General features: G+C 46.1%; 1 protein-coding gene across 1 annotated transcript in view; it reads left to right on the top strand.

Annotated features, from left to right (window-relative positions):
- Positions 1-3,921, top strand: part of BIRC5 (baculoviral IAP repeat containing 5) — a 116,935-nt gene extending 113,014 nt beyond the window's left edge. The window contains exon 4 of the mRNA XM_085614425.1: positions 3,651-3,921. Coding sequence (XP_085470551.1) covers positions 3,651-3,752 — 102 coding nt within the window. The 3' untranslated portion in view covers positions 3,753-3,921. The remainder of the gene's footprint in view (positions 1-3,650) is intronic.
- The last annotated feature ends 8,268 nt before the right edge of the window (positions 3,922-12,189 follow it).

Here is a 12,189-nt window from a genome sequence, read left to right as displayed (position 1 = left end):
AGCAAGAGAGGGTCCAAGCTTCACGGTGGCCACAGGAATACACTCTGGACAGAGGCGCAACTAGAGCCAAATTTCGGGGCAGGGTGGAGATGAAGGAGTGAAAAAACAACAAAGACTCGTTAACACCTAAATGGTCCTTTAAAGATCTGTGAAGTACTCGGCTGCGATAAGCTCAAACTGTGTGTGTGTGTGTATACCCCGGATGCTGTCTCAGCCCGGTCTGACACAAACGATGGGGGCTGAAGCCCTTTCAGCCCTATGGGCGTTGCGCGCCTGACTCTGGAAGTCCTAAAATGCTGGAACCCAGTGCCTGTGTATGTGGGAAAGGAGGGTGTGCAAATGGAGTCGAGTTCCGGTGTAAATAAACATATAAAAGGCCAACTGTGTCTCACTGAAACAGCACTGACTTGTGTCTCTGTGCCCTGGCAGCCAGGAGAAGTTTCATCTGTCTGTCTTGAAGCACGCACACAGGAGGCAACATATTTGCTGACATCGACCTAACACTACTACTTGCTTGTCCGTAAGGGATCCATGTTCTACACAGGAGCCAAGTGTCCCAGGCCTTTCTGGGGGACAGGTATTGAAGCATCCAGAGTTAAGGTAAGAAGAAACAGGCCATGCCTAGGAGTGAATGAAAACTGGGTAGTTCTACTGTCCACCACCTGAATTTCATCAAACCGTGATCTCAGCACTGTTTCGAGCCAGCTGACGAATCTGTTGCCCCATGCTGCAAGTCGATATTCTTTGAGATTCTTACATCTGAAACTCAGAGTTAATTATAACAGCTTGCTGAGTACTACTGCTTGTAGAGACACAAAAGTCAGCTCTATTCTGCACACTACCTCAAGCCATACAACTCAACCCCAGCACAGAATGCGCCCTGAGAAGCTTCTTCAGGGCAGATGCAGTTGTTGCAGGTAAAGTGCGCTCTCGGCGGAAGGCAATGTGGTCACTTCTAGATTCAAACTGAGGAGGAAGGCTGCTCAGAGGTACAGCTGACAGTTATGCAAATTCAGAGGAGTAATTTGTTTATGAACTTAGAGCCTCAGAAAACTAGTCATGATGGAAAAGAAAACCATTCTAGCATGCTAATATTGTTCAATAACAAACTAAAAAATTCATAAAATAGCACGTCAGCGGCATCTAACTAGCAGTTACAGTGATTTAGTGCTTGAAAATACCCCTGTCGTTATTGATCTGCAATTGTGCACTTAGTACTCCCTATGTAGAGTATTACATGTCAAACTGTAAAAGTAGCCATATTAGAACATTTGACCCCAAATAGAAAATCTTATGTATGCCGACACACATTTTCTTTTTCTCGAAGTACGGTCATGTAACCTAAAAGATCTGCTACTTAAATATTGTTGGGGGGGAGGGCACGTTAAAAGAACCCGCAAAACTGATCTACATACTTGTCACAATTTTCAAGGGGGGAAATGACGGATAAGGGTTGATATTTGAATGCAAATTTTAAGATACATTTTGGAAATCCTATAAAATGCCAGAATTCTGCCACCATTTATCATAATTAATTTGAACTGCAATTACTAATAATTACCACTGGAGGGAGCCAGGTGCCTTTGTTTAACCCCTTTAGTGTGCTATACATCCGCATTGACCAACACTGAGGGTGTATTAACAGGACCCTTTGGTGCTTACACATGAGGATTCCTCCCCCATTTTTAGGTCGAGCATTAGCGAGGACCTGTTGTATCTCTCTCTGGGGCTTTGCCAAACCCACCCATTGCTATTGGCTGTTAGCTGCGGCATTCTTATCTATCACTGCAATTGTCCCTCCTTTATGTGGCTCCTTCCTCCCATGGCGATTTCACAAATGTTTGTTTTTTTGGTTGTCCCGCAGGAGGAGGCCGTGCCTGGTTTTGGTTTTGGTAGCTCCCTTAGTCATTCCTTGCCACTTTCCTTCTGACCTTCAGTGATCCTCCTAGTCGTCTCAACGTAATAGTTCTTGCTGCATATATTTCTTTTTTTGGTTAATCTGCATTCCTGCCATAGTTTTAGTGATGATCGTCATTTATTTTTTATTTTTAAATGCACAGTTTTACCACTGCAGACTCTCAAACCCGGTTTTCCAGGTCCAAAGTCGGCAGTTCTGAAGGTTACACCACGGTCTCTCTCTTTTTCCTGCTGTTTTTACTTTTGCTTGTTAATCCTTCTCATTGCCCCTCGCGGTCACTTACTATCCCCGTGCAATTCCCCACCACCACCTCGTAATGCAGAGCACTGGGATTTATTAAAACAGTCGCACTGCAGGCCCGGTAAGCTCTCACCACCTTCTGGGCACCAGCTAAACGAGAACATAAACTGGAGCGGGACTTGGTGGTAGATTTCCACATTTCCTTGTGTGCACTGATCATAAACATACAGTGAAAATGCTGCGCTTCATGGTATGGTCTGAAACCCTTAAATCTTCTTTAGAGAAACTACCGTGTCCCTCCCTCCGTAACTGCCTGTTACTTTTAACCCTTCAGCGCCCTTCGCCATCACTCTTAATGAGCATTTTCCTGTCTCGCTTAGTGCCCAATTCATGGACGCAGCACTTATCTTTCACACACACTTGCTCGTTTGCCCCCTTTCCCCTACCACCCTTCCCTTACTGCTCCCCTCTCCTTCCAGGCTTTTCGTCCCTCCCTCGCCTCCCATTTGCACTCCGAATTGTTCGCCCCTCCTCTGAGAATTGTAGATAGGAGTTGGCACAACCTAGGGTGGCAGAACATGCACTGCTGGGGCACTGCGCCCCCTCCACTCCTCATTCTCAGAGATGCACTCGAGGCAGAGTTTGCGGGGAGCCTCGCCTCGCTCGGCACAGAAACTAGAGGGTTGCATACACCCACCCCCATCTAACGACAAACATCCTGTGTTGTATTAATTTCGTTATTTGTCATGGTGTGTTGTGATGTGATTTCTCGTCCCTCCCTCATTGCTGCTTTCTCCCTCCAGGCCTCTCCCCCCTCTGCTGCTCGCCTCTCCCTCCAGCCTTCTTTTCCCTCCCCTCCAGGCTTCTTGTCCCTCCCTTGTTGCTGCTCGTCCCTCCCTGCTACTAGTCCCTCCCTCGTTGCTATTCTCTCCCTACAGGCTTCTCGTCCCTCCCTCGTTGCTCACCTCTCCCCCTGCTTAATTTGAGCCGGTGGTTGCAGCACCCAGGATAATGTGCTGCATGGATAAATATTTATAAGGTCCCAAAGGCGAGACCGATTGCATTGCAAATGCTTGTTCTTGGCGCATTTCCGTAGCATGCACTTAGGTGCGTGTTATTACGCCTTAGTCTGAATCGTTACCTTCGTTGTGACACTTGTATTTTATGACGGTTATCTCCCTTTAACCAGGAGAGGGCGCTGCGTGCTCGGACAAACACTTGAATGGATCGTCTTCGTCAGGACTTACTCCAGTGTGCTCGCGCATGTGTTCGATGTTAGTGTCTCCTGCATAGAACTCGAGTTGTATACATGAATTTTCTTTTCGCTTATGTTCACTTTTGGCGCACCTGACAGTCTCATGTTTGCATTTGTAACGTTTGGTTATTTTCTTGGCAGCAGAATGCACATTTTAATATCTAAACAAAGGGTGTATTGTATTATTTGGTGAAACCAAAATAACAGACAACTAAGACCTGTTTTAATTTTTTTCAGCAAAAGAAGTACACTCAAAAAATTGAACAGTTTCAAGAAGTTGCAAAACAGGTGCGGTCCTCGATTGAGAAACTGGGAATGGACATCTCTGTAACAGATTGATTTTTATCTTTTCTCTCCCCGGGAAAATGACATGTATTTTTTACGCTTGTAAAATTCGCCTTTGTCCTGTTTTTATTCTGTTTGTTTGTGCTCGTTTTATTTTTGTACAAACCCTTTCCATGGATTTTATTCTGTATAAAAATAAACCTGGGATTGGTGGTAAAACCTAGTGTGTTTGAAGTATTTCTTGGCATGCCTTCTTCACTGATCAGACTAAGTACATGGTTTTGAAAACGGACGACCTCACCCGCTGCCGCTCCCGGGTGCCCGGGTCCCCGCTTGCATGATGGCCCGCAGCGGGGACCCTCGTTGAGATGCGTGCGCGAGGAGTTGTGCGGTGTTCGCGCACCACTTCAGTCTCGGTTAATTTGTGTTCATAGTTATTGCTCTCTGTTAATCCGATGCGCGTTTTGATGAGCTACAGGTTTGACCAGGGATATGTATTTTCACTACACAAGAGCAGGAGTGTATCTTCTCTCTTCACCCCCCCCCCCCCCCCATAAACAAGCATTGGCATAGCCAATAGGTGTCGCTTTTAGGACCTTATAAGTATTTAGTTTTGCAGCACAATATCCTTGGTGCAACAGCATCACCTGTTGCATGGCTAAAAAACCTTGTACCTTATAAGTGTTTCATCATGCAACAGTTGATGTTGTTGCGCCAAGGATATTGTGCTGAAGTTATCCAGCACAATATCCTTGGTGCAACCACATCAAGTGTTGCATGACTAAACACTTATAAGATCCCAAAGGCGAGACCTATTGGCTATGCCAATGCTTGTTAAAAATGGTATCTTTTTAAACAGGTTTTGCTAATTTTACACCTACTTTCCACTCCTTTGTCTGCAAAACTATTTAAATATTTTACTATCATCACACCGCTCGAAGTGTGACAATAGTCGTGAGAAAAAAAGTGTAGCTTACGCTGTAAATCGTGGGATACATTTATTCCATAAATGTGGACATTAGCAAACTGATACATCCTTGTCCACGTAAATCAAGTACCAGAAGACGAGTACGTAGAGTAAAGTACACAATACAAGGTAAACGCAGAGCACGTGCTACACGTACAACACTGAGGACAGAATGGGTGAAGGAATGAGTGGGCATGGAGTTTGTTAGTATGATGGGGGGGGGGGGAGAGATGAGTGGATCTCAGTGGGAGAGAAATGGGGAAGAAAGAGGGCAAGAAGCAGGTGTGATCAATGGCTGGCGGAACAAGGAATGAAGAGTAAAGAGGGTGAAGGTGAGCGACGGAAGGAATGGACGTAGCTCCGAAGGATGTGGTGAGGTGGTACAGGAGGAGACTAGGAATGAGGGAGGCGAAGTATCACGGTGAGGATGGGGCAGGTAGTAAAAGGAGGGCATAAGTGCACGAGAGAAGGAGCGTATGAGGGGCGTGGAAGTGAGATGGGGACCCACTGAGGGCTGTGGAGGCAAGATGGAACTCAAAGAATATTGGTGTCCGAGACAAATGAGTACGGGAGGGCAGCGAAAGGAGGTGTGGAAGGGAAGATGTGGAAGAGGGTTAGAATAAATTTTCAGGGTGAGGGATAAACTGGTAATTCGGAGCGGTTTCGGGGAAGTTAAGGGTTGTGAAGTGGGCGAGAAAAGAATCTATGGCTGTGGGGGTAAGAGAGACCTTGGGGGTTGTAGGGAAGCCGAGATGGGTCAAGAGAGGAAAGGCAGGGCCGAGGTGGGAATTTGTGGGCGGAAGTAAATACGGAATTAACATGAGTGGGCAGGAGGAGTGAGGGTGAGGGGGAAGGCGTATGGGGGCATTAATTGAAGATGTAAAGGGAAATCAAACCGAGAAAAGAGGTGGAAGTGAGGATATGGATGTGAAACTGCTGGAGAAGGTTTGTGAGAAAGGAGGAGAGAATGCAGGCAAAGGAAGGAGTGCGACAAGAGGAAACCGGACAGGTGTATGCTGTAAAAAAGGGGGAGCATGATGGGGCGTAAAAGGTGTTGGTGTAAAGAGCAGGGCACACAGGCGAAGAAGGCTAGCGAGCGAGAAAGAAATGAAGTGGGATAAACACAGAGGAGGTGGTAACAGAATGGGTGGTGGAGGGAGAGCCACAGAGAGCTAAAGAAGAGAGGGGGGTATAGAGGAGGGTACAGAGATATAGAAAAGAGCTGAGTGAGGAGGCAAAAGTGTGGTTGGGGGGACTCAAGGATAGACGCAAATAAAGGCAAAGATTGAGGAGGGAATGGTACAAAATGTGGAGGAGTGAGAGGGGAAGGTACAACAGGAGATGAAGGAAGTGTGGACGGTAAGGGGTCGGGAGGAATGAGTTAAGAGATAATGGAGACATTATTGAAAGAGGGGAGGAATGGTAAAAATCGAGGAGAGAAAAAAATTGAGAGGAGCAAAGAGACCGATAACAATAGACAGATAACAAAAGACAGGTGCATGTAAAGAAATCAGGAGGGAGCTAAATTGGTGAAGGTGACAGATGGGAGGGAGAGAGAAGGGAAAGGATGAAAATAAAATGGAACAGAAAATATTCGGCATAATCCACCCATGAATGTGTCCAAAAGAGGAGGGGCCTGAAGAAATGGAGTGGAGGAGGGAACGACGGGTGTCGAAGAAGCATGGGGTAAAGAGGGCCACAAGGGTCTGGTGGAGGAGACCAGGGGAGAGACTACTGCTAAAACGATGAAAATGAACACCTGGTTATAGAGTGAAGGGGTGTGAAGGTGAGGGCGTGTTGAGGTGGGCAGAGTTAGCGAATAGATGGTTCTACCACGGGGAACGTGACTGAGGCACGGGGGGCACATGAGAGCAGGTGGAGGGCAGGAGGTCCTAAATTTGTTAGGGAGAGCGGTTTGAGGCGAGAGATAAAGATGGGTACTGACACGGTCTGGTCAGGAGGGTTGCTAGGGGGAGCCACAAAGGGGAGTGCACAAGAGGGACGCGCTTAAAGTGAATGGTGAGAGCGAGAACGAGAGTGCCTGCTTTTACGTTAGAGGAGCGCCTGGCAAAGGGCTCCCAACATCGCCGTTAGTAAGATTCACTTAAGTTTTAACATTGTTTTACTATTTTAACATTGTGTAAAATTGTGTATCTTTTAAAAATTACATTTTAACTAAACAAATATCAGCACCGCATTCTTACCGCCTTACGAAGCACATAATCCCCGGTCCACCACCGATTTTTCGGATTGTGTGGAGGGAGTCACGTGCAACAGGAAGGGGCCGGCACTTCCGGTCCAAACCCTCCAATCAGCTAAGGGCAAAACAAGTTAAAACCCGATGACCAGCGCAGCGGGCGCGCCGAAGGCGCGCCAAAGGCAAGCCCGTCTGCGCCGGGACCAGGGGCCACATCCCCTGCACAATTGGGCAGCCCCTGCCCAGGTAGAACGAACTACCGCACTTACTACTCTAGTGAGGAGCTCAAGAGCCTCAACAATATAACAACTAGTGATCCAGCACTATGTGCACGAATGGGACCTGTAAATACCACAGGCCCCTTCTGTTGCATTAATTGTAGATGGGAGAGTGTCAGCTGGCTCGAGCCCACTTCAATAAATACCCCAAATCTTATCCTTAAATGCATTTATATCAATGCCAGATCCCTACCCAGACATGCTATGGAAATATGGGACATCTTGACTTAAATTAATCCTGATTTAGCCTTTATAACAGAAACTTGGCTTGATCATCATAGCACCCCCGACATTGCAACTGCCCTCCCAAATGAGTATAAAATACTTCATTTAAATCGGACAGAGAAGAAAGGCGGAGGGGTAGCCCTACTATTTAAAGATTCCCTCTCTTGTAGACAGGAGGTAATCACACAGGCCAACAGTCACGAAGCCATGGCCTTCTCGGTGTCCATAAACACCAACATTCTACTTGGTGGAGCAATAATTTACAATCCCCCAGGCAGTACGATGGATTTTTGTGCTCAGCTCCTTGCACAAATAATGCCAGTCTGTCTTAAAAATAAAAACTTCCTGCTGATAGGGGACTTCAACGTACACCATGATAATGGTAACAATGCCCTTACTAAACAACTACTAGAGGATATGGAAATTCTACAGCTTACTCAGAATCAACCAGCCCACACATATAGCAGGACACACTTTAGACTTAATCTTTTCTAACATAGAAACTATCGAAATTAATACAATAAAACCAATGATCTGGACAGACCATTTTCTAATTGAGTTTTCGATCAAACTTTTTTCTAAAAACTTCAAGCCACAAACCTGGGCATCAGCCAAAACCAAGAGCTGGAAAAAATTCTCGGTTGAAAAATTTCAGCAACATTTTTCACACATAAATACATCTATCATCGACCCGAATGATGAAATAGTTACTCCAGAATAACATTAGTAAGGCTCTAGACCACTGTTCTGTCACACAATCCCGACACAAAAACAGATCCACTAGATCTGAGAAATGGTACGGATTAGAACTAAAGTTAATGAAAAGGAAATGCACACTATACGAACACAAATGGAGACTCAATAAAACTGATGAAACTAGAGCTACCTACAAAAAAAAACATACACTTTACAATAAAGCTATTAGGAAAGCAAAGAAGGAATACTTTTCGCATAGAATAACAGAAAACAAAAACTCCTCGAAAGAACTTTTTAAAATAGTCAAAGAACTATGCAATCCTACGAATCTTTCAACAAACCTCCCTCCTTCTCAAGAAAACTGCAATAAAATTAATGATTATTTCGGTGACAAAATAGATACAATCTATACTTCATTCCCCAGCACTGAGCTGAAACATATAAAACCTCATGGGCCACCCTCTACTCAGGCGAACTGTCTCAAGTTCGGCCCCTTCTCAGAGGAAGAGGTGAGCAAAGTAATGCTAGAAGTAAAATCAGGCTCCTCTTCAGATCCATGCCCTCACTTCATTTTTTCACAGTTAACCCCGATAATATGTCCGGCTGTTACAAAAGCTTTGAACTCCTCTCTAAATTCCGCGGAATTTCCCAAAATCTGGAAAAATGCCATAGTGACCCCTCTACTAAAAAAAGTGGGCACTGATGTTAACAACCCGGCAAATTACCGGCTCATATCTCAACTACCCTATTTATCTAAAGTGCTGGAAAAACTAGTCAACAGACAGTTGTCCAACTTCCTGGAAACCAATGATTTATTGGATATATCTCAAACAGGGTTCCGAACGAACAACAGTACGGAGACAACCCTCCTAGCAGTAATGGACAACATCAGAACCAAGGTAGATCAGGGGAAAACAGTCACCCTGATACTATTGGACCTCTCGGCAGCATTCGATACCGTACCCCACAATCGTCTTCTGGAAATCCTTGCAGCAAAGGGAATTCGGGAAAAAGCCCTAGGGTGGCTACAGTCCTTCATCCAAGATAGGACACAATCAGTACAGATGTGTGATTTTCTATCTCCTCCCCGGAACATCAAGTATGGGGTCCCACAGGGGGCTTCATTGAGCCCGACTCTGTTCAATGTATTTGTGTCCTCACTGGCCAAAATAGGACGAAAATGGGGTGTCGGGATCTGTTCTTATGCAGACGACACCCAACTGATGATTTCACTGGATGAGGAGAATGATCCCAAAAACAGATTACTCAACTGCCTTACGGAATTAGCCATTTGGATGCATAGTCATTGTCTTAAACTTAATGCAGACAAATCTGAAATAATGCTATTCGGCAGACATTCCCAGCTATGGGACAACAGCTGGTGGCCCACAACATTAGGCACCCCCCCTGGCCCGACTATAACGGCCAAGAATCTAGGGGTGTCATTGGACACCACCTTAAGCATGAAAACCCACGTATCTACAATATGTGGTAAAGGCTTCGCATTACTGAAAATGCTTAGAAGAGTCTTTCCATGGATACCATTGGAATGCAGAAAGATCTTGGTCCAATCTCTACTAATGAGCAGGCTGGACTATGGAAACTCTGTTTGTTGGAATGAGTGATTATCTCTTCTCTAAACTACAAACCGTGCAAAATGCTGCAGCCAAGGCAATATGCAATAAAAGAAAATATGATTCAGCCAAGTGCTGTATGAGAGATTTGCACTGGCTGCCGATGAGACAAAGAGCTATTTTTAAGCTACTATGCATAACGCATAAAACACTGCATAATACAGGCCCATGCATTCTAAAAAACAAAGTTACACTCTATACCCCATCTAGAAATCTACGCTCCCAAACTACTGCTAGAGCCAGAACCACACGCGTGAAAACTGCAAAGATGGGGGGGCGAGCCTTCTCCCACTTGGCGGCAAATAGTTGGAACAATCTGCCAGTGAACCTTAGATTAACATCTAATTACCTGTCCTTCAGGAAGCAGCTAAAAACATTTCTCTTTCCTAAACCCGACTAAAACCTAACCATCTAGCACTCACCCTCACTACCTATTCACTTTTTCACTGCAACTATAGCGCCGTGATATCCTATCCGGGATGATTGTTTGCGCTCTACAAGTACCCCTAACATTAACATTAACAAGAGGCGGGGTAGAGGTTAAAGTAGACAGCTGGGGAGGGAGAGGTCTGGGTTATTGCAAAAGGAGGGATCCGGGAAAAGGCTACTGAAGAAAACCAGTGGATGAGGTAAATGGAAAAGGAGCGCTAGTGAGGGAGAGCAGTGGGAGGAAAGAGTACGACATGGGAGTGGATTGTGAGAGCGGGGGGGTGGCATAGGAGGAGGCCAGCGAGGCACAGGGGGGGGAGTGAGCGCTGGGGAAAGGAGGAGGCTGGTAGTTGGACACTGCCGGGGGGGGGGGGGGGGCAAAGGCTTGTGACAGAGCATGTGGAAGGAGAGGAAGCATTTCAAGCAGCTCGAGCGAGAGGGCGGGGATAGAGGGCACAGGAGGAGGCAGATGAGGGAGAGCTCATGAGGGCAGAGGAAGACTCACGTGGAGGCTGGCGAGAGAAGAAAGGGGCAAACAAGGAGGCTTTTGGGAGAGAACGGAGATCAACGCACAAGAGGGGGCTGGCGAGGTGAGTGGGTGGTGTGGTGAGCAACGTGGGAGGTTGCAAACGAGGTGGCACTGAGGGACAGCAAGAAGATTAAGGTACAGCAGTGAGCTTGCGATGGAGGGCAGAGAGGAGAGCACATGAGGTGGCTGGTGTGAAAGAGAAGCAGGGGAGAGGAGGCTCTGAGGGAGAGCGACGGCTAAAGGCCGAGAGGAAAGCCAGACGCGCAAAAAGGAAATTAAAAAAAAAACGCGAGTGGTGCCAGTGAAAGTGATCGCGTGCTGTAAGGGTGCCGCGAGCGCTTAATGAGCCATGACGGAAAGCCAGATGGCTCTTGTGCGCATCACTAAGCGTGTAACCGCAAGCTTTAGACCACAAGCAAAAGCGTGTGGTCAGATTTCTAAAGCCCACTTACTAAATGTCTCGCCAGACAAGCGCATGCGCTGGCTCATGCGAGACCTAAAAAGGTTGTTCTTGTCCCCGTGTTTAGATGCGTTTTATGATTGCTTTAGCTTTGTACTGGGCTACGAATGAGTGAATTTGTGCTTACCGGATTGTAATTGTAGGCTCTTGTTTTAAAGTTCTCCTGGGGCTTTAGCGTCCCCAATGCAAAACTCCAGCAGTAGTAGGGAATGTGAGGTGGGTAGGGGGAGGTTTACATTATGCTATGTTTTCAAAGATGACTCGGAGCGCAGGCTCATGTTTCGATCCCCTGGGGCAGCTCAGAATCATGCGACTCTGGGCAATAGCTCACTTAATCTCCCCAACAGCCCCCAGTGCCTGGATGCCCTTGCAGTGATAAGTAGCGCTTTACAAATCTGGAATTTATCATTTTTATAAAGACTGCATCGTGCAGTATTGTTCCCTAGTGCAAATATTTCCCTTGTTACTTGGCAGTAATAATTAATATTGCGAGTCCAGGTCTTCCTTTCGACAGTCATTACTAGTGAGTTTGGCTCCTGTGAGTGGAATACTCCAGAGTGAAAAATGAACCTAAATACTAGTTTTCCATCCCATCACCATGGTCAACTTCCTCTACAAAAAGTAGGCGGCCCCCTTCACTTCCTTTAATGCCAAGTACTGATCTACAACTGAAGCTGGAATGTTCCTGGGCTAGTAGGGATGGGAAACCTGGACTGTGGCGAGGAAGACCAGGACTCTGAGTAATGAATACCGGTAAGTGCCAGGGCATCACCTCCTGTCTTCATCAAGACCGTCCCTATTAGTGAGCTGATACCAAAGCAGATATCCGCATCATGACCTTATTACAAAAGATAGCTCGCAGACCAACATCACACTTTAATATCAATCAGTGCTAAGCTTATTCACATTGTCAATATGTTAATGCACATATTACATGTCTGTAACTGCTTATAACACTAACAAGGCAAATGCCGCTGAATAATCCACACCCCATTAGTATACGACCGTGATCTATAACTGTATCCGGGAAATCCCAAATGACTGTTATAAATATCCTGTCCAGAAGCGCCTTTGAA

The sequence above is a fragment of the Triturus cristatus genome, chromosome 7 (assembly GCF_964204655.1).
Source record: "Triturus cristatus chromosome 7, aTriCri1.1, whole genome shotgun sequence".
NCBI lineage: Eukaryota > Metazoa > Chordata > Amphibia > Caudata > Salamandridae > Triturus > Triturus cristatus.
The sequence above is the reverse complement of the archived record's forward strand: the minus strand, read 5'-3'. Positions and strand labels throughout refer to the sequence as shown.